The sequence below is a fragment of the Strix uralensis genome, chromosome Z (genome assembly GCF_047716275.1).
Source record: "Strix uralensis isolate ZFMK-TIS-50842 chromosome Z, bStrUra1, whole genome shotgun sequence".
Classification (NCBI taxonomy): domain Eukaryota; kingdom Metazoa; phylum Chordata; class Aves; order Strigiformes; family Strigidae; genus Strix; species Strix uralensis.
This window is the reverse complement of record NC_134012.1, coordinates 17676632-17698824: the sequence shown is the minus strand read 5'-3', so window position 1 is coordinate 17698824 and position 22193 is coordinate 17676632. Positions and strand designations below refer to the sequence as shown.

Sequence of the window (22193 nt, the reverse complement as noted above, 5' to 3'; positions counted from 1 at the left end):
AGACTCAGCTGGCGGACAGCAAGACGCCTGCGATGCACTGGTCTGTGACAGGGGGTACACACATGGATTTGCACATTTGCATACAGTTTTGCCTGTTGAATTTACCCATCTGTTTCCCATCTTTTCATGCTTCAGTCAAGGCAGGGAAGGAAGGGATTATCTGCTTTTAGAGGCACCATAGTTCGTCACACAGAGTTATATTGGTAGTCCTGCTCCCAGAGAAGCATGTTGCAACCAGGCAAGCTGCACCCGAACCTGCCTCAAGTCAGGGAGTGAAGGACAAGCCTGAAAATTACTTCTGTGTTGTTGCCATGCAAGACAAAACTGGAAGAAGTGCCCTGACACCCTGCTACAGTGACAGCGGTGTAGTTCCCCCAGCTTATCATGGGGATCCACCAAATAACCTCTGGTTCAGGGCTGCATCCACAACTGCGGTTTCTGGATATTGCCTTGCAGTAGCAATGCCAGACAGGACTAAACAAAGATGCCACTGAGGCTTGTAAAGAGCTTTGACTTATACATAGATTCAAAGCCTGGTGTTGCTGTATCTGCAGTGACAGCAGTCCCAGCAGTGCCAGGGCACAGGCCTGGTGGCACGATCCAGCCCTAGGTCCAGCTGTACCTTGGACAAAGCATTCCCAGGGCTTTCGGGTAGTGAAAGCTGTGTGGGGGACTGGCACGGTGAGAAGTACCCAAGGTTGGGGGTGTTCCCCTACCAAGCAGCTCCAGTGACACTCGAGGAGTCTGACACTGGAGCTGCTCAGGTTTCTGGACACATGGTTGAGGTCCTCCAGGTCTTCACCTAGGAAACTGGATGCATCAGTGAAGGTGGCCCAGGGCTAGCTGAATCGAAATTTGGAGAGAAAAGGGAGGGAAGCAGTGCCTATCACACTGTAAGGCCTCCAGCTACAACAGTTCATACAACTGAGACTAGCCAGGAAGTTGACCTACCTGCACAAATTCATTCATAGCAAAGGGGATGTAGCTTTGGTCACATCTGCTACAGAGCTTTGCTGGAGAAGAAGAGTCTGATGTGTTGCTGGTGCTGGTAGGGGACAGGGAGGGAATACTGGGCTCTAAAATGCACCCAGTGTCCCTGGCATTGTGGGCAAGTCTCTGTCACTCAGTCCTTTCAGAGTAGACACAACTTGAAACTAGGGGCTGGAGCTATTACCCATCACCAAAGCCTTCCCATGGGATAACAAAATCACTTCCTTGGAATTTAAATTCACACACAAGAGCCAGATCTCTACAGAGATTTCAGTCTTGAGAGATGGAAGCACAGGCTCTGTAAGCTTTTTAAGCCCATCTATTCCATTAAGCACCTCTAAAGACTCTGAGGGCAGTGACTCTTTTACAAACATTGTTTACAAATCTATTGGTTTCTACACAGTTAGAAGATGGCAGAAATGGAGAAACATTCACAGTACTAGCTCTACAGTGTCATATGGCAATTTTTTGCTGAGTCAAGAGTCATTTATCAGACCTCACCAGGCTTTGGAGTGACTGAGTAGATGGAAGGCATGAGAAGCTGAGTTAGCCACAGACTGAGTATGCATCCATTTCCCATGGAGCCTTGAAACACCCAGGGATTTCCACCCTCCAAACAACCCAGAATATGTTAAGCTCTTTGTGAGAGTTCTTCCGGTTGTGATGTCCCCCTATGGCCAGACATACAGAATCATAGAATAGATTAATTTATGTTGGAAAAGACCCTGAACACCATCGAGTCCAATTGTTAACCTAACAGTACCAAGTGCACCACTAAACCATGTCCCTAAGCACCACATCTACATGTCTTTTAAATACTCCAGAGATGGTGACTCAAGCACTTCCCTGGGCAGCCTCTTCTAGTGCTTGAGAACCCTTCCAGTGAAGAAGTTTTTCCCAAAATCCAATCTAACTGCTTCAACTTGAGGTGGTTTCCTCTTGTGCTATCCCTTGTTAGTTGGGAAAAGACACCAACCCTCACCTCTTTACAACCTCCTTTCAGATAGTTGTAGAGAGTGATAGGGTGTCCTTTCAGCCTCCTTTTCTCCAGACTAAACAACCCCAGCTCCCTCAGCCGCTCCTCAGAGGACTTGTGCTCTAAATCCTTCACCAGCTTCATTGCTCTTCTTTGGACACACTCCAGCACCTCAATGTCTTTCTTGTAGTGGGGGGCCCAAAACTCAACACAGTATTCAAGGTGTGATATGTTTTCTTTCTCCCCAAGCACTGTCTTTGCATAGTAGAGCATCCTGCAAGATACAGTTTTCAGGATGTCTGCATCCCAGGGCCATGCAACATCACACAGTGCTGGAACACTGACACCCTCACCAGCATGGGATACCTTGCTTTCACTTGTGAGCTACAAGAAACTCCCCTGTGAATGACATAGAAGCCTCACATCTCTTTATGCCATCCATGTTCCTGGCCCACCCTTCTGTATCAGAGCCTTCCCATATCTGCTCTTCTGCCACCACCCTGCTGCTTCTTTTGGGGCTGTTAAACCTGCCCCACCTCTCTGGAGGTACCATGTAATCTGCTGTGGACACAGGGGAGGAGCCCTAGAGTGAAGTGGTAACTCAAGGGATAAGCACAAAGGCAACAGAGATGACCACAGACCTCCAAGTTACATGTTAAGAAACCCACATGCACAAAATTTCAAACTCTGGAGCTTACAGGGACCTAGAGAGAGAAGCTGCAGAAAGTGAAGCCTGTACATTAAAAAAAAAAAAAAAGCCTGGCAAAGACTGGAGGCAGGCCAGATCTGCTCACCCCTGAGGAGCTGCTCTGCTCCAGGGCAAGTCTTGGAACTGCACAAGGTGGTGGGATCATCCCTGCCATGAAAGGCAGGCAATTTGCAGAGGACCTGGGGGTAGCCACATTGTTGGGTTCTTCTATCAACCTTGGAGTCACTTTGAAATCACCAGGGAGTGGGGTGGGGATGTTAGGGGCACTAGCTCCTCATCAGAGCATAAGCAGTTGAGTATTTCATGGAGAAAAGTGCTGGTAGAAGCTGAATCCCAAATACTCTGGCACGGTGTTAGAAACTGACTGAAGCAATGACGTGTCCCTGGTCCAGCAGAGTTGTTACACACAGGTATAATAAGCATTTCTGCACTATCGTGTCATGAGAAACTTTGAATGCAGTTTGCAGAGGAGACCAGGGTTGCCAACTCATCTCCCATGCAGGAAACTGAGGCAGACTGACATGGGGTCCCAGCCATGCACACCACAGAGCAGGGAGCAGGATCTCAGGATTGAAGTCATTGTGCCAAGCGGAGCTTCCCCTGTGCAGCTATACTGGTCCCTAAGATGGTCCTACAGAGGCTGCGTGAGCCTACATGCTGTGCAGGTCTGGGGCTGCAATGGGCAACAGGGAGCTAGGAACAATGACTAAAGGATACCTTCCTGTGGGAGCAAGGGACCAGCTGGGTCTTCCCAGTGGTTTTACTGGGGCTGCACATTGACATCCTGCTTCATGAGGGAAGTGCTTTGCTCACAGTCTGCTCAGGTACTGGACCAAGTCATTGGGAAGTCCTCAATATGCACAGGCCCTTGGCTGGAGTCATTAGTCTGTCTGAATTTCCCAGGAAGGTGGGTGCTGTCTGTGGACATGTCACATGAATCTGGCAGTCTCCATCCTTAGTGGATTACAAAGCATTATGATGCCACAGCCACCCTGGCCTCATGAGCAGACAGTCCTGCTGTGAGCGGGGCTGGAGTGGAGATGGAGGTGTCTTCCCACCAGTGCTGGTAGGTTCCTATGTAAACACCTTTCAAACAGCATATATCCCATTTCAGACCTTGCAAGGGGTCCTCAAGGACTAACAACACCTCCCTGCATCTCACTCTGGAAACCAGTAGTGAGGCAGTGCTACATTCTGCCCTGCCATGCAGCTTCTTTCTACTAAAAAGAGGGCATCTGAGACACAGTTATATATATTTATATATATATACTCACAGCAGTGAGTATAAATTTCCTAGCTGAAGTGGAATTATTTGCTGTATAAAAACACTAAGATGTTTTGCAATCTAGACAGTAGATCCTGAGCAGAGACTTGCATACTTCGTACTCTGATAAGGAAAATATTATTGCTGTACTAGTGGCCTGGCCAGATAAGAGGTTTTGGGTGGGCAGTCTGCCTTTTTTTCAAGCTCTCACTATACTGCACCAGTACCTCCAGACGCTGCTCCCGGAGAACTAAGCTGTTTTCTTTTTAGAACTGCAAAGAGAAATGGAGCATTCAGGCAAAAAATCTGCTTCTTCAAACTTTTCCCTGGAACCCTCTGGAGCCAGTGTGGAGCAGGCTGAGCCGGGTAAGGATAAGACCACTTCTAACTTGAGTTTCTGGAGAGAGAATGATCTTTGTGACCAGAGGTTTCTCAAAATGGAGTTAATTATTACCAGTTTATGCTTGGGGGTTGGAGGATGCACATTTAACTGCAAATATATGTGGCTTTTTCTGTGTCATGTTTCAGATCGCAAAGTCAGGAAAAGCACCTATAAAGGCTTTTCAACTAAGACAAAGTCCCTCAGGCAGCATCAATATATTGTCTGAAGACTGGCAATACTGCCTCATTGCTCTCTTAGCTTGATGGATTTTTTTTTTCTTTTCATTTCATCTCCATATCTTTGTGTCCTCTGCTGAACTTTTTCATCAGGATGCAGATGTTTTACTGTGATCTTTTCTGCCTACTGCTAGCATGTGACGGATGGCTTTGGAGCAGCTGTGGGAGTGCTCTCTTGGACCAGTTAGAAATGAATGAAGGGTGTTTGCTACCTGTGCAAAACAATTTGCTTAGGAGGTGTTGGGAAGGAGACTGATTGCAAACAGCTAAAAATACTTTTACGGCTCACAAGACATTTTGAAAGGGAATGAAAGTTACTCTGGCTGCAAAGGGATGTGCAAGGGATTATGTACTTCAGTAGTTAAACTGAAGCCCTGTGCAGATCCTGCTACTGCAGCTTGAAAGCTCAACTTCCCAGGCAGTTTCCTGCCTTTTGCTATATGGGTGGCAGAGTCATCTCCTGCTGGCTGTGCTCTGCTGCCTCTGATACTGCTTCAGGTCAGGCAACAGCCTCCCACTTGGGCACCATCTACTCAGCTGTATGTTGTGCAGTCCACATGCAGTGTATTTCTTCTCAGAGGCTGACACTGTCTTTGTTCATGCTGAGATGCCCCTGCCATGGCTGAGATACTCTGGCACTGTTGTTGCATGTGGCCTTCACATCTGTATCACATCCTGCTGTGCCCTTTCTCTTTCGTCTGGTTAGACTGTAATTTTTTTAGGAGAGGAATCATCTTCTGTATGGCTCTACTGTGCTCAGGACAAAGGGAGCTCACGGAACTGCTGTACAAAAAACAGTAATAAAAGAACAGAAAAACTAATAGGCAACAACAGAAAGTAGGAAAGCCCAGCTTGGGGCTACTTGGGTGGTCTTTGGGACGAGTCTCCTCACCCTCAGCAGTGTGTACTAGCTCTGTCCTCGTCTCTGGCTGGGTCACCATCCCCTACAGAGTCTCAGCCTAATACACATGAGCATCTGTGTCCAGGAAAGCCTGTGCCCTCTAGCGCACCCCCTCACCCCCACAGACCTGTTCCTATGTTGTAGGGCTGGCTGTTCTGCAGGCCAAGGCTTTCTCCTTAGTTAGTTAGATAAGCATCTTAATCTCAGCAGTGGCCAGTTGCAGCTATCTGGGGAAAAGGGTAACAATGGAGCAAACACAAAGAATTATCTTGCAGCCTGTAGTGATGCCTGGCCAAGGGATTTCATGGTGTCCTCATGGCATGGGAAACCTGATCCGTGCTTCCATCATGCCGCAGGTCCCTACAGTGGTGAGTAGGTTGGACAAGGGTCACCCCAAGGCTGCAGCAGCAGGAGGAAAACAGCAACTAGAAATTTAGAGTAACTTTCAGCATGGGAGCCTGAGAGCTTTGGGTGGTGTGTCATCAGATCCTACCCACTGAGGCTGATCTGGAACTACAGTGTCCAAGTAGCTTTGTATCAAGACCCGCTTCATGACAAAAAGAATGTCTCTTGCATCAGTGCTCTGTCACCAGGCAGGAGGGATTGAATTGTCCCTTGGCCAGGATGTCATGTTAGCACTCAATTTGTCCTTGTAGTCAACAGCAACACCTACTGCTTGAGAGACCGGAAGATGCTTCGGAGAAGAAAAGCAGAAGTCTGGGAGAAAGAATCAATGCTTTGTGCTCAGAGGTCAGTCTTACTTATGCTGTGGAGTCATTTTCTTGGCGCACTTCAACTGAGCCCAGGCATGGCAGCCCAGCCCCACCATCTTTGCACAGGGACAGAGCCAAGCTGGGCCCCATCAGCCTTCAGTGGGGAAATTTGACCTTCAGGCAGTAGCTGCTGAAGGTCTAGGCAGGCACTGAGGGGCAGAGATGGATGGGGTGGGTTACATGGATGGTGGCTGGGTGGCAAGCAATCCTCAACCACAGTGCAGGACTGTGGTTTGGTGCCCAAGATCCTGCCCCCTGGGATGACCACAGGAGGCTGCCATGTGGAGCTGGGGAGGAGGGCTGCAGAGGTGCAGCTTCTGCTGGGATGGACTGGGTCTCTATCACAGCAGGGGGTCTCAGCAAAGTGGCCTGGGGGCAGGTGGGAAAGTCCTCTGCCCCATGCCCAACTCTTCATCCCTGTGAAATTCCCTGGCAGGGAGCAGAACAAATATCAGAAGAAACGCAGAGGACCCAAGCCAAAACAGAGTTGCCAGACGGTGGTGGAGCCCAGCCCAGAGGCAAAACTGGATCTGGACCCCCAGCCCAACCTGCAGAAGGAGGATGAGCCCGCACTCTCTAAGGCTGCAGTGGCTGATCCAGTGCATCAAGAATCCATGCTGACCAGCCAGGATGTGATCAGTGGGATGCAACTGGGAGCCATGGAGGAGAAGGTGGCAGCCAGTAGCCGGAATTCTACAGGTAAGCTGCTGGAGAACCACTGGCCCTGTTGGGGTTCGGGGGGCATTGCAGTGCCACTTCTTGAGGTCTGGCAGCCAAGGTTGCCCAGCTTATCAACAACCAGACCACAACACCACTAGGGCATAGGTCCCTACCCCACCAAACGTGACTTGGGTAGCTGTGAAAGGGTTGGGGGGATGTTGCAGCTGTTGGGGCAGATATCACTCTCCAAGTCATGGGGAGTGATAAAAAGCCCACTACTGTCAGTAGAGTTGTTGGCATGGGATCTGTGGTCCCTGTTCCTAATTAGTTCCTTGTCTTAAGGACACCTCCGTGGCTCTGCCAAGAGCCAGGTAAGGTCAGAGATGCTGTGAAGAGAAGATGTGGTGTTTTGAGGCCAGACCTGGTCAGGGAGAGCCAAAGCCTGGACACACTGCCCACAGTCCACCCGGTTTCAGGGCTGACACCAGGGTTGCGGGAAGGGAAAGGTGGGTACTAGGGCAAGGAGTGGGTGTCTGCAGGGGACTACCCCACATCACACTAGTCCAGCTCCCACCCCTGAGATCCTGAAATAGGCAAGCATCAGGACTGCATTTATTTGCCTCCTGCCTTTAAACCCACCAGGGGTTTACCGTCTCCAACTCCCCTCCACAACCACTGGGGCTGCCATGTCCTTTGAAAAGCAGGCAGGCCACCAGGAGCTACCTAAGTCACAGGCAATTGCAGGAGCCTGGCCATGGGAGCTTTATCATGGCATGGAGGGGTAACGTATGAGAGACCACGAATTTGAAATTATCTGTCTTTTACATGCCCTATAGATGAAGAAGAGGTGCTGAAACCAGCAGAAGCAGAAACACCAGAAGCTTTGAATATTCTTCTGGAATGTGACCACCAGGATAATGAATAGAGCACACAGTTTCTAGTCTAACTAGTTTAATTTTAATTTTCTGTTGAGGTTTTTTTTTGGTTTTGTTTTCACTCCTGTCTGACAAACCTTTATAAGCACTGGAGAAACATTTTCACTAACTCCTGCCTTCTAAGTAATAAAGCTCACACTCTTACAGTCACTCTCCTTCTGCTTCTTTCAGGTTATGATGAGGGGTAATGTGGTTGCTCGCCTAAAGGCAGTCCTTTGAGAGTTGCCTGATGCCTGCAGCTCATGAGCCCCCCTGCCCTGTCTGCCAGCAGGGTGTTTCACCTGGGTGGTGGTCCCATGGAGGGCTGCACGGAGCCTCACCACACTGCAGTTTAAGTGTATAGACCACATCCATGTTTCTGAAAGGCATTTCTGATTTGCAGAAATGCGAGTGGCATTGTGAAGCTGAAACCCACCATGATTTTTAGCTGGCTGGAGCTGCCCAGCTTGGGCTTTTTCCAGCTCCTTATGTTATTATGCTCAGTCTGAAAGTCTTTCCCACAGTCTGCTTTCCTCCCCTGTGAACAGCTTGCTTTCCTAAAGCCTGGAAAGCATTTTGTTTCCTCTGCCAACCTTGCTGAGCCACTGGTTGGTTAGAAACAGCTAAGTATGACAGGCTGAAACTTTTGTCAGGGAAATGCCATTTGGGGAAAAGACAGGAGCCACTCTGTGCAGCTGCTGTGTCCCTGGCTCCCCAGTCATGCACCCAGTATTTCTCCTGAATCCAGGAAGGAATGGGGCACCTTCTCTCTCCTCCCACATTTTGGGTCTTGTGGCCTCCTCTCCTGTGCATGGCAGGGGGGTGGCTCTCTTATGTTCCTGTAATATCTTGACGCAGAGGGTCTTTCTCTTCTTAGGGTGGGACTGAAGTCTCTATCGTCATTATCTGACTGACCAAGGGTCTGTCTCTCAGAGCACAGGGCTGGCCAGACCCCGAGGTCACCCTCGATTTGGGAGATTTATGGATTTTTTGTGGCTCTGGCGATGTCGCTGCCACTGTCCTGGGGCCCTGCAGGTTCTGTGTCTCAGCAGATGTGGCATCTCACTGGTGACACCAGTAATACTCCCACCCCTGCTTCAGTCCGAGGGACATCACACGAGGGGCAAGTGCTCACAAGTGCTTAGCACCTCTTACAGAGGTATATCAAAGAGGTTTCATACAGATAATAAACTTGAACAAACTTTAATTTGTAACCAAATCCAAACAGCCCAAACCAACAAGACAATGGGGGTAACCAAAACAATGCTCTGGTAACATTTAACAGACTATAGGTTTGGTGTACCAGTTAGCGAAGTTTTACTACACAATGACACAGAAGAAGGATGACACAGAAGAATGATGACTCCAAAGTGTGCACATACTCACTCACTGAACAGGAAACCTGTCACTCCCTCTCACTCAAGGGTACCCAGAAGATGTAATCACTCACCCAAGGGGGCAAGGGCTCTCTCAAGAATACCCAGAAAAGTATTCACTCACCAAGGAGCAGGTGAGGGCACTCAATCCCAGGAAGTTTTCTTGGGTGCTGTTCCAGTCCCAACGGGAGGGCTTCTGATCACAGACACGCTGCTCCGAGGAGAACCACTCAAAAGGGGTTTCTGGCAAGGGACCCATTTTATAGCCTGGTTGGATATGAACTGTGGTCATATATGGTCAGTGTTCCAGAAACTTTTTTCGACCAAGGCGTTACATTGGCTGAGGGCCTTCTCTGTCAACCAGGGGTCCCACTTCCCTTTTCCCACCATGGAATGTAGGGGAGTGCATGCTGGTCTGCACCCGACCGGGGTGCATATGTGACAGCAACCAAGGCATGCAAGTGGAGGCATGAAAATAAGGGTGCAAGAGCCAGTGGCTGCCATGTTAAATGCCCTAGCCCCTGCTGGGGGTGAGGGTGTGTGTGCTCCTGCCACACCTTCCCATCCCAAAATCCTGGGATGAGCTCTGCAGTTATACCACCAGAAGCTCTAAAACACCTGGTAGGTGTCAAAGCACAAAGCATCCAGCAGCCCCATAACCAAGCGAATGCAGGCCATTCCCTATGGGCAGCTCCTGGGGGGACGTGTCTCCCTATGAAGCTGTCCGGGCACTGTTTTGGTCTCCATAGACATTTCAGCTAACTCAAGGTTGTGCTCTCCCCTTGAGTGACTGACACTGGTGGGAGCAGAGCAAGGTCTCTCTCCTGCCATGAACTACCCAAACCTTGTTCATAACCCCAAATACTTAAGGCACAACCGGAATGCCTCGGGGAATCCCTGCATCATGGAGGGAGCTGTAGCTGGGGGGGATGCTGACTCCAGACCAAGGCACTGGCTGAAGGCAGCTGAGGCTGCACTGGTCTGAAGGGGAGCCAGAGGCAGGAGGCCATGTTATGGTTGAGCACCATCACAAAAGCTGTGCTGGGATCCTCCTGCGAGTGTAGTGTCCACACCACATTGCAAGGAGGCTGGGCTGTAGGGTCACTGCTGCCAGGCAGGCCAGGACACCCTTTGCCTTGTGGAGCCCCACACATCCTGTGGTGGAGGCCAGCAAGAGCTGGTGGCTCTTTCCATCTCTCCAACACTCTGCAGTGCTCACAGGGAGGGGGAATCAGCTGCGCTGCCCACCTCCACATCTGCAGACATTAGGGCTTGCCTGGCTCACAGAGCTCTTCAGGTTTTGGGGAGAAGAAATTTCTGTGAGGCTTTAGATTCATCTCACAGCTCCCGTCAGTCAAGGAAGGCACAAACCAACCACGTTCCTCCTCTGGTGTTGAAGTGGAGCTGTAGGAGGTGGTGAAGGCCTGGCAGGGTGAGGTTTCTGTGACCATGGGGCAATGCTCATTGTCAAAACACAAGTGGGCAGTGGTGCCAATCTTGTGCTGGTAAGGCTGGGGAGCTCCCTGTGGGCAGAAGCTCGCAGAAACCAAAATCACCTCTGTCCATCTCTGCAGAGATGCCTTTCATGGCTGTGAGGTCCTGGAGTCACCCCAGGTACCACACACTCTGTCTTAGAGCTGCTCTCACTCTAACAGGCTTTGGCAGCCAGTAAGAAAGGTGTGCCTGCAAGCAGCAAATCTTATCGCAAAATAACCAAGGGAAAGATAAGGCCCTCCCTATCAGCACTTTCACTCACAACGCACTTTCTTTCTCTGACCAGAGGACAGATAACAGAGTTCTTGCTTATACGGATGGGGTTCAGGTGCAAAGCTGGACATGTAGGGGTCCACGTGCATCCCTCAGGTATGTCCTGCTGTCTGAATGGAGCTGGGGACCGGCTGGCAAGGGCAGCTGTATCCAGGAAAGGGAGGCTGTTGTTTTGCAGATGCAATGCATCACCTTCTCCCTCCCTTCCCTCCTTCCTGAGCCTCAAAAAGATGTCTTTACGCAGGGCCGTTAACAGAGTGTCTGATAAAGGAAATTTTCACCCTCTGGGATGGCAAGTAGGGTCTGGATCTGACATGAAGGGGAAGGCTGGTGGAGGTCAGAATCCTTGAACCAACTGTAGCCTTCTTGATGATGAAGAGTGGGTAATGGGTGCAGGGAGATGGCTTCTGAGCTACGGGGCCAGCATAGGGAGCTTGGTCAGTGCCCAACACAGTGTTGTCCTCCTTGATGTGCTGTACCGGCGAGAGATCTGCATGAGGCTCTTCCAGGATGCTCTGACTTACTACCTGAGCCACACAGACCAAGGCAGGCATGCTGTGATATGCAGTGGGTATGACCGCTATTTATTGTCTCCTCACTTGTGAGATTCAGCTTGATGTTTGTTAATGTCAACTGGGCTGGGCTGACCATGCTGCTGTGAGCTCATCTCAGGGCCACAGGTCCTGTCCCCACGTCCTGCAGAGCGTGGGGAGCCATCCTGAGGCCTGACAGCTGTGACAGGACAGCTGAGAAGAGGGAAGCTATATCCGGGAGAACCAGACTCTCCTCTGTCCACTGCCAACTACCTTTCAATATCCTCCCAGGAAACATGCTTCCAGCTCTATGTGAGAAGAGGAGTTGGTTTGTGCACCCTGGCTTCCTGCTTCTCAAGTTGCTCTTGTGAAACGGGGTTCAAACCCTGCATTTGCAGAAAGTCTGGGGTGATTTGTAGCAGGCTGTTGCTCATGGATTATGTTTTGAGCTGGGAGGGTTTTCTGGTTCTTAGCAGAAGTGAAGTCATAGGTAAGCCTGAGCAGAAAGAAGTGGGCCAGCAACTTAGAGACAGAGGCCACCAAAGGTCAATGAAAATCCATTCCATCCCACCCACAAGAGCCTGGTCTTGCAGAGAGAAGAAAACTTTCTGGTTCATTTACCAATATTGACATTAAGCAGTAAATCCTGGTGACAGCAAATACCCACTCCCTCTTTGGCCATCATTTCCTGCTCAGAGTGTGTTAGCTCTGATCCTTTCTGTTCTGTGTTCGCCATTTAAATAAATACCTCTCTAATACTGCCAGGGCTGCAGCTGAGTGCCCAACTGGGCTCAGTGGTGCTCCACTGGCTGGCCTGGCCCTCCTGTTTCATCAGGAAATCATATAACTGTAGAAAAAGTTAAGTGGGAAGATATCTCTGGAGACCTTGAATCCAATACCTGCTCAAGCATGGCTAACTCTGACCAGACTGCTTAGCACTTTTTCCAACCAAGACTGGAGATGCCCCCTCTCTGGTCCCCATCCCAGGGCTGTCCCACTCTCAAGGGAAGAAGGTTTTATTGTTACGTACAACCAGACTTTCCCTCGTCACAGTTTTTGCTCCTTGACTCTTGCCCCATCACGGTGCACTTCAGAGAAGACCCCAGCTCCATCTTCTCTGCAACCTTCTTTAGGACTGCAAGTTACACTCTATGCTTGCCTTCTCCAGGTGAACAAACCCAATTTCTTCAGCCTGTCCTATGCTCCAGCTCCCTATCTCAATGACCTCAGCTGGGCTCCAGTATAACAATGCCTTTCTTGTACTGGATTACCCTAACTACATTCACTCTTCCAGGTGTGGGCTCATCCACATGAAGCAGGGGGAATGGCCACTTGCCTCAGCCCGCTGGCTGAAACTCAGTCCATCTGGACGGACCTGGGGCTTTGAGCATGATTGTGCCTTTGTTTCCCTCAGACTGCCTGAGCTTACCACTATGAAACACAGAAAACTTGGAGCAAAGAAACCAAGACGTGGCTTGTGTGGTAAACGGCGTGATCTGAGCTTTGTAGCCTTAATAATAACTCTTTTTTTCAATCTTTTTCTGTCCATACCATCTTCCAAATAATTTGCAAAAGCACTAAACATGGCTCCAGCACAGAATTGCATGCCCCTGGAAATCACTGCTTGTTTGTCGAAAGGTTTAACTGCAGGCTGGAGGTGCAGCTCCAGCGCTGCGTTTTTGTAGCTAAGCGTTATATTCAGTGAACGAATTAGCCGCCGATTCTCACGTACCCAAGCAGCAGCTTCTCATTTCCAGCGGGGAGCTCTTCACCACGAACCGCAGACCCCGGCAGGCAGCTGCCAGCTCCGGGCGAGACTCCGGCCACAACCAGCGCGGCAGCAAACGCGGCCGCCGGCGGCCTGCGAGGGCTCCCGCCGCGGGGGCAGGGGGGGGGAGCCGCGGCCAACCGCCCCCCCGCCCCGCCCCGGCCGCGGCGCGGTCCGGCAGTGCTCTCTAGCGGCAGCTCCGCACCCCGCCTGCCCCGGGACGGGACGCGACGGGACGGACGGGGGAGCAGCCCCGTCCCCCGCGGGGGCTCCATCCCCCCGCCGAGGACGCGGGCCGGGGGGCGTTCGGAAGGTCGGGGGGCGCCTGCGAGGCCCGCCGCAGGCGGCAGCGGCAGGGCCGTTTGAGGAAGGGAGCGGTGAGGCGAGGGGAGGGGAGCTGAGCTGAGCTGAGCTGAGCTGAGCTGAGCTGAGCTGAGGTGCTGGCCCCGGGGGGAGCGGGCACAGCAAGGCGAGCGTTTGTCCTCGCTGGCGAGCCCGATGCGCCGTTTGGCTGGCCACGTCCCCCTCGGTTTGCCAACAGCAGGGCTGTGGTGGCTCTTAAAGATGAGGAAGGCGCCTCACGTTTGTGGACGTTTGGCTCTGTTGGGGATGCAAAGGTGGGGATTTCGTTCGTAACAGTGTTAACTGTCGCGCTCCTGGTAGCGTTGACACACTGAAGTCTAGCTCCTGTTACAGCAGAGAGGTAGTATATCTTACAGCCGCTTAAGTGGGAAGGCTTGAAACCATTTGCCCTGCTTGCTTCAAGTGGGGCTTTCTTTTGCTTTTCTCTGGAAGGGGAAACCTCCATGAAGACAAAGTATGGAAGAGGTGACCCAAGAAGAAAAACAGCTCTTTGCAACATTGTTTTTTTAAAAAATTGAATGTTCCCTGCATAAAGGTCCAAGTTCCGAATCACCCTCTGCTTCCTCCATAAATAAAGCCACCAATATTAAACAGTAACACTCCACGCACAGCCTCTTACACATGGGAGAGCAGGACCACTCGCTAGGCATCTGTGGCCAAGCTCAGGCAGGTCTTTCAGGGAAATTTTGCATCTCCCCTCCACTTCTCTTTCCCACAGTCTTAGTGTTCAGGGTTGTCAGGATCCCCCCCTGGCGGGAGCTCTCACATACTGGGCTGCATTCAGATTTCTCCCATCCACGCTTCCTTTTGTTTGACAAAGCAGCACACTTCTGCTGCTCAGCAGAAAATCCATAGTGAGAGTTGAGATGCTAAGATTTCCACTACCTTGCCATGTTTTCCCAGACTCCAGTCCTACTCCCAGACTCCGTCCCACAGCAGGGACACTGGGTTGGTGCCAGTGGACACAACCCCAGCAGGGGAACCCGCTCCTCAGCCTGCATCTGTCTCACACCCCCAAGACCTGCCCGCTGGCAGCACAGGAGACCAGGCCACAACAGATGTGAAGCCCTGAGACACAACAGGAAGAACAAATTTTGCACACCTCAAGAGACAGTCCTCTCCCAGCCCACTGGTGTGGGGTCTCTTGGTTGTGATGGTAGATAGGACCCTAAATGCAGCTTGCAAATACATTATTATTCAGGGTCCATGGCTTTGTTGACCTCACAGAAGAGAGAACTGGGACAGAAGTGCAGAGGATTGGGACTTCACTGGTCTTGTCTTGGCCTGAGCTGATTTTATCTTGCTTGGCTGTGACAGCAATCAGTGGTCAGATAACTAGCATTACTAGTTATTAATTACTACATTCGTTTCCATTTATACTGATAACGATTATTTATTCTGTGTGGCTTGAACTGTCTGTGACTCCAGCACAACAACCACAGGTCCCAGCCTATTGCAGTGGTCAGTCACTCATTGCTGTAGGCATGTAAACCCATGTTAGTCAAGTAAAGGCAATTTTAGATAAAACAAGGAGAATGGAAAAAAAAACAATTTGGGAACCATTGAAAAACAACATATGTACAGAAATAAACTCAAGTGAACCCCAAGACTGAGAAGGAAGAAATCACCATCAACACCATATGCCTCCTGATGAAGAGAAGGAAACCTTCACCAGGAACAGCATGATCTGCCTATTAGCCATCATGATGCTGATAACTTGTTGCAATACCCCCTTCTCCCCCTCATCCCCACAGCCATCAACCTGAGGACACAGAAAGGGTGGACATGACATCAAGAATCAGGGGTAGATACTAAGAATTTGTATGTGTGTGTGTGTGTGTTTGTGTGTATAGCAATCTCAGCTGCATTACTGAGGTTCTTCTGTATTAATTTAGACTATGAGACTAACTGAAAATATTGTTAAAACATTTGCATGTAGTAATGGTAAACCCTTGGCTTCACTTACAGTGTTCCCTTTTCTGTCCATAACCAGATTTGGAGTGTTACACAGGAAGAGATAGAAACAGGAGCTAGGAAGGGAAAAAATTCACACTGGCACATCTGTGCCTGTGTTGGCTGCTGCTTAAACAACTGGACTGTCATTCATCCTGCTACAGCATTCAAGTGAGGGGAATATTTGTGGAGTCAAATATTCTTTTCCAGAGCTCAGCATTGGGCTGTCACTTACACAGCTCAGTTTTTGAATGCTCATAGCTACATAATGTGCCATTTTGCCATGGCTCTGGGGATCTCCCACATGCTCAGATGAGACAGCCAGATCTTGATCTGCACAGCAAGATCTTCCAGTGGGCTCACCGCCTCCTGCTACTCCCATCACAGCAGACATCTCTGTGGTTGCTACTTTTAGACTAGCCTATCCCAGACTCAGCATGATGGGTTGGGACGGGATGGCCAAGAAAACACTGTTTAATCGGCCGATTCTAGGGCCAACACTCCAGTGAGCACTAGCCTGATGACAGCCTACGTGCTAAAACATATGGCTATAGAAGTGTTATGAAGCCTAGGACACAGCCTGTGTGAAGGTGACAACCTCGACTCATGAGCACCTTCCAAGTGGAACAGGTCAGCATGAGGTGCAGACGCTCTCCTTGCAAGAGCCAGCTGTAGGTATGATTGACTGAAGAGAGCTTCATGCACCAAGTGAACTGTGTCTCAGCCATCAGACCAAGGGCTCTGGTGCTGGCTCAGGACTGTCTCTGAACTAAAAGGTCAGAAGGTGCTCGTTCGCTCCTTCGCAATTAGGATCTCTTTGGGTAGTTCACATCCAGCGAACGGCTTTGCAAATTCCTAATCGGCTAGCAAATCTGAGCTTCCTGGCATCAGAGAAAGAGAAGGGATAGCAGTGGGCTCAGTGAGCTCCTCTGAGCCAGCCCACAGCTACCATTCCTGCTTACTCCATGGCCACTTTCAGCCAGACATCTGTCCCTGTACATAGAATGACTGTGGACTTCCAATCAGCAGAAGAGGCTAGGATACAGCCTCCTTTTCCTCTTGGCCCAAGCAGCGTGGCCAGGGTACTTCACGCTCACCGCATTATGGGTCCCTATACACCAGCTGCACCCTGTGTTTGAATACGGACAGAGGTGGCATACCCAGCAGCCCTGAGCTGTGACTCCCCACCAAGACCCTCTGTTCCCTCCCTCTCAGTCTGCCCACACAAGGAGGGATCGACTGCTCCAGATCCAAAAGTAGGTCCCAGAAATAACCCCAGCTTCCAGGTATAGCTGATGCCACTATCTCCCATCTTGTGACTTCTTGGCCTCAGACAGGGACAAGACATAAACTCAAACAGGAGGAGTGAGCTGAGAAATCAGCTCCACTGTCTAGATGGTGCCTCCTATGACTCAGGGCTAAAGGCCTACACCAAGACAAGCATGTGAAGCTATTCTTTGTGCCAGCATGGGCCACTGTATCCCCATACACCACACTCTGTACAGTCAGTCCCCCAAAGAGCATCAGCCTTCCTGTGCTCACATTAGATCACATCCAGGTGCTGCATGAGTGGGACATCCTCTCTGATCACTAATGCTGGCATCGCAACTCTAGATAACGGATGCAGCTAAAGCCCATCTGCAGCTGCGCAGACTGACCTCTAACTACAACTCACGAAGCTTTGGACTCCCTCCAAGGTACTCCTTCCTGGACAAATGGCAGCTGCCTCCCCCGCCTACTCTTTCTCATAAATTTGTTGCACTTCTTGGCCTCTTCCAAAGGCAGATAAATCATACCTGGGAGTTCCAGAGCTATTGAAGAAGACCTTCCTATCTACTCTTTGATAATTTAGCAGATTAAACTACCTGTTCCTATCTCATTCATAGCCCTCCAGGCAGCTTGGGTTGTTGACAGGGCACCAGCTGCAGAGCTGGCTTTCCCTCAAAACCCCTCAGGAAGCTGGTCACCACCCTCTCAGCAGGACAAGGGGCAACATCTGCCATTATCTTAGCCATGTGCAAGCCAGATCACCACCCTGAGGTGTGGAGTTGCCCCTGAAAGCCTGTTACACCCCCCATTAGCTACAGTTGTTGCTTGATGAATTGTTCCCACAGGTGTTGCTCTTGTACAAGGTGAACATGGTGTCAGCCCGTGGCTGTGAACTCCACCTCTGCAGACAAAAAAACTCACTGGCCTGGGGTGCAGGAGGCTGCTGCCACAAGACAGGCTACATAACGTCTCCAGAAGTATAACATTCTCCAGCTGGCCTGGCTCCACACTGGAGCAATCAGAGAGTAATTAATGCCAAGCACCATTCCCTTGCCCATCTCTCAGCTTGTGTTCCTATTACAGGTAGTAGCCTTGGCTTCCCTACTTGTCCCTTTTTAGCAGAGGCACCTGGCTGGGCTGGAACTTCATGCATTCATATCTGGGGCACACATGGCCTGACAGGAGACCTTGAAAGCAGACTGGTGACTCGGGGGTTTGCAGAAGTTCAGTAAGCCAGGCCTGGCCCTGCCACCCCCTCCCTCCCTCCCATGTCTTCAGCAATCCCAGCAGACCAGAAGAAGTCAAGATATGACAGACACAGCGAAATGCAAGCAGCAGCACATGCCATGCATCTTGCTCTCTATCATCACTCTCCTGGTCTCAGGAGTGCAGGGAAGGCTTGAAAAACTCAGAGAGACACTTCATTACAAACAACAGGACAAAGATTTATTTCCATTACAAGTGAAGTAGAAGAGTAAATACAAAAAATCTCCATTACATAATAAAATGTTCTCATAGACTGTAACAATACACCTCTTTCTCAAAGTCAGCGCAGGGCCTGACCGTACCAGAACTCAGGCAGAACAGGAACTGAGAGGCTCTGTCCTTCAAGGAATGAGCACTTTCAAGGCCCTTCTCTCTTCTTGTCAGTGCTTACACTTAGTGTTTCCTACAGGGTTATAACCCAAACCTATTGGACTCTTCTCCCAGAAATCAAAAGACTAATTTGAAACTTAGGCTAACCTTGCTAAAAGGAAGGCCCTCAGGTATTTACAACAAAGCTTCCAGAAACCAAAATTTTCCTTATTCTGGATGGTGCCTGAGAATTACAAGCAAAGTGCCAGCCAAAAAGAAATTGAGATCCAAATGTGTAACATATCCCCATGATAGAAGCAGAGAGATCCAATTGTCTAACATATCCCCATGGCATATCCCCATATCCTCACAGATAGGCCCAACCCCATGGCTCCCCAAGGACGCGACAACCCTATCTTCATCTGTCAATGGTCATGCAGTCGCATGAGACACAGAGCCACATGCACAAGCACAGGGCCGGCACATCCCACTGCAACAATGTAGAGCCTGGACAGACTTATAATGTTCAGCACACCCTTTGTGTCTGTGCCTGCATGACAGCTTGGAGAGGTTGCAATAGCCAAAAACCATGGCAGTGCTGGTGGGAAGGAATCTCTGGAGTCTCCAGGCCTTCCACAAGCAGCAGGTTGGAGTATTGCCAGCACTATCACAGGGCAGGTATAGCTTTGTCTATTTTCATCTCGAAAACCCCAAAGGACAGAGACCCTACACAGATGAAGGGTCCATGTAGCTCTTCACTGAGCACAAAGTTCCTCCCCAGGGTTTCCAGCTCCTTGTGGCTGACATTTAAGCAGTCTGCTCATCACCGCACCTGCTGCAGAAAGTATACTTTCTAGGTACGTCTGGTTTCCCTACCTTGTAGGTATAAAAGATCTGGAGAGAAATAGACCTTATCTGCAAACATACCCCATTTCTGCCTTCTGAGTCATGAAGATCTATCATGCATGTCCTCCAGACACTGCGTTTTGTTCCCTGGACTTGCTACAGATGCTATCTGAAGTCAGGAGCATCTTACACAAGACCTGCACTGTCACTGGTGACTTTGGTTTTTTGAGTGAACCTTAGACTAGCACCAGAGCTGGAGCAGAGAATAAAACCAGGTTGAAGTAATGGGGAACGAGGGCCAGAGGACCTCAAGGCTCAGGAAATCGATCTGGTCCACACTGATAACTGCTCCTACAGGAAGGAAGGCAGACATTAAGAAGCAGAACAATTCCTCTCCCAGCTACCCCCAAACCAGAAGGAGGTCAGCATGACTTGCTACCAAAGAGATATGGTCCAGTCCTTGCAGGCAATGAAAGCAGAGAGCCAGAAGACAGCTGTCAAAAACCTAAGAGCTGCCACAGCCAGGTGTACAGCTTCTCATCCAGCTGGTGAAGGGAGAAGTTGGGAGACGAGCTAGCACAGCTGCTTAGGAACCTGCCCCAGGCTAAGGCAGTCAAGCTGCAGAGGCAGGCAGGACTCTCTTCTCTCCAGGATGGAAGCAGCTTCTGGATGTACCAGGACCAGGAAGGACATTGAAAGAGACAATGCAGCTCTTCAGGAGGAAGAGCAAGAAAGGGAAAAATCTGATTCACCTCACCACACCAAAGATTTGAACAACACCTACACTCTACACTGATGGCAACATAACCTCCCCAGCTCCATGTACAGGCAGCAGAGTTTCCTGCAGTTCCACAAAGAGGTCCAGATGGACAAGGGGCAGCAGTACCAGGCCAGACCCACTCTCCCAGCCCCTGAGGTGGCTCAACCATCACATGCCATCCTGACCACTCTGAGAGAGGGATGTGTGCCTTGAATCCAACACTCATCTCCTACCTCAGAGCCCCATGGAAGGCAGACATATAACTTCTGTCCACCTACTGCAGAAGGCTTTAGCCTCCTCCAAATTGTGTTGTGGGGACACTCAACCACCTTCCCGCTCCACTCCATTTCCTCCCTCTCATGTCCCACTTGGACACCTGGACCTTATCACACAGAGAAGGCAAGGAACCTGCCTCTACAGAAACTTCATCCTGCTGAGGACCTCCTCTGAAAAATCCTCCACGGAGCAGAAGGTACAGGTGTCTTCATGGGATCAGAGCTCTTTGCAGCCATGCATAGCAGCAGGACTAGAGACAGTAGACATGAGACTACAGAGGTGCTAAATGGATACAAGGAGAAACATCTCCCCCATGAGGACAGTCAAGTTGCCCAAAGAGACTGTGCTGTCTCCATCCTTGGAGGTTCTCAGGACTCAACTAGACAGGCTTGAGCAACCTGGTTCATAGCTGACTCTGCTTTGAGCACAAGGTTGGAACAGAAACTTCCCAAGGTCTCTTCCAATCTGAGTTATACTATGATCTGTACCCTTTCACGGTGAGAGAGACCCTGGTGTACATGCACCCCCCCCTGCTCTTCTAAGGCTCCTGCTGAGGCTCTGGCTGCACTTTCCAACTACCTCTCCCCATTCAAGGCCCCACCACGCTGCAGTACCCCTCACCAACCTCCTCCTGGCCCTGCTCACACTGGCTCCCATCTCCACAGGAAAAAGGAGCTGGATAAGGAGATCTGGAGAGTAGTAGGGCTAGTCTTCTGCCTCTCTGCTCATAGCCCCAGGCAGAGCCCTGGGCATCCATCACTTCTCCGGGCCCATCCTGGGGTGGTGGGACCTGTTGGGAGGGATTTGCTTGAGTTTCCTCATGGATCTATTTCCAAGCCTTTGCCTCTCACAGCCGTTACTATCAGTTGTCCCCTTTCCATGTTTTCCTCTAGCTTTTTCTCCACCCTAGGAGAGCTTGAAAGGGGAGCAATCAAAGACGAAAAGGCACCATGTTCTGCCTCTCTCATTTGTTTCAGGAAGGAAAGTTTTCCCCCATAGATGCTGATTTCTCTAGGCTACAGACAGAGCTGGGCTGACCTTAGGATCAAAGTAATTTAGGATGTAAGGATCTCCATAGACCTCTGGACCAGGTCTCCACTCAAAGCAGGTCCAAATTCAATGCTGGATCTAACTCCAAAGACAGATCAGGTCACTCAGGCTCCGTCCAATCAAGCTGGGAAGACCTCCAATGGCAGAGACCCCACAGCTTCACTGTGTCCCTCTTCCAGCAGCTGAGCACGCTCATGGTAAAAGGTTTTATACTTCCATTCCCACCACTCTCCCACACCTGCAGCAGAGAGCATGACCCCCCAGGGGGATATGACTTGCTGTGTTTGGCTGCAACCCCAGCATCCAAACCTTCCCCAGCCCTGGCCATGTTGTTGGTGCAAAGCCTGGCACTAATGCGACAGCCCATCAGGGACACGCCACTGCGTCAGTGCCATGCATCCTGCTTTTACAGCTTTGGCTGAAGGAGCCTGGGGAACACTTCCTCCTGCCTCCCTCCTCCCCGTCCCAGCAGATATTTTGTTCTGTAAATAAAATCATCAACAGCAGAGAGATTTTTAAAAGTGAGATCTTCCCGGACAGACCAGGGGACCCAGTTCGGTGTGCCGGCAGGGTGGGATCCTGGCCAAAAGCTTTGGGCACCTGCCCCAGGAAAAGAGGTGCAAGAGGACAGGAGCGTTTACCCCATCCAGGCACTTGGGAGCCCCGAGGGCTTCTCTGTCGCGAGCGGACAGGGCTGGGCAGGGCCCCCCTGGCCCCCGCCGGCTGTCGGCACTCCTCGTCGGGAGGCCCAGGCAGGTGGTAGGACGCGGAGGCGCAGCCCAAGGTCCTCCGGCATCTTCCTGGGCGGCTCCGGTCCGCGCCGTCGGGCCGCCCGGCCTCTCGCAGGCCGGA

At 50.6% G+C, this 22193-nt stretch overlaps 1 protein-coding gene across 1 annotated transcript; it reads left to right on the top strand.

Annotated features, from left to right (window-relative positions):
* Positions 1-4126: 4126 nt before the first annotated feature.
* On the top strand, positions 4127-7976 carry HEMGN (hemogen). Its single transcript, XM_074856463.1, has 4 exons — positions 4127-4305; positions 6115-6208; positions 6668-6930; positions 7728-7976. Exons 1-4 carry the CDS (start codon positions 4224-4226, stop codon positions 7814-7816), a joined length of 528 nt encoding a protein of 175 aa, XP_074712564.1. The 5' UTR covers positions 4127-4223; the 3' UTR covers positions 7817-7976.
* Positions 7977-22193: the final 14217 nt, after the last annotated feature.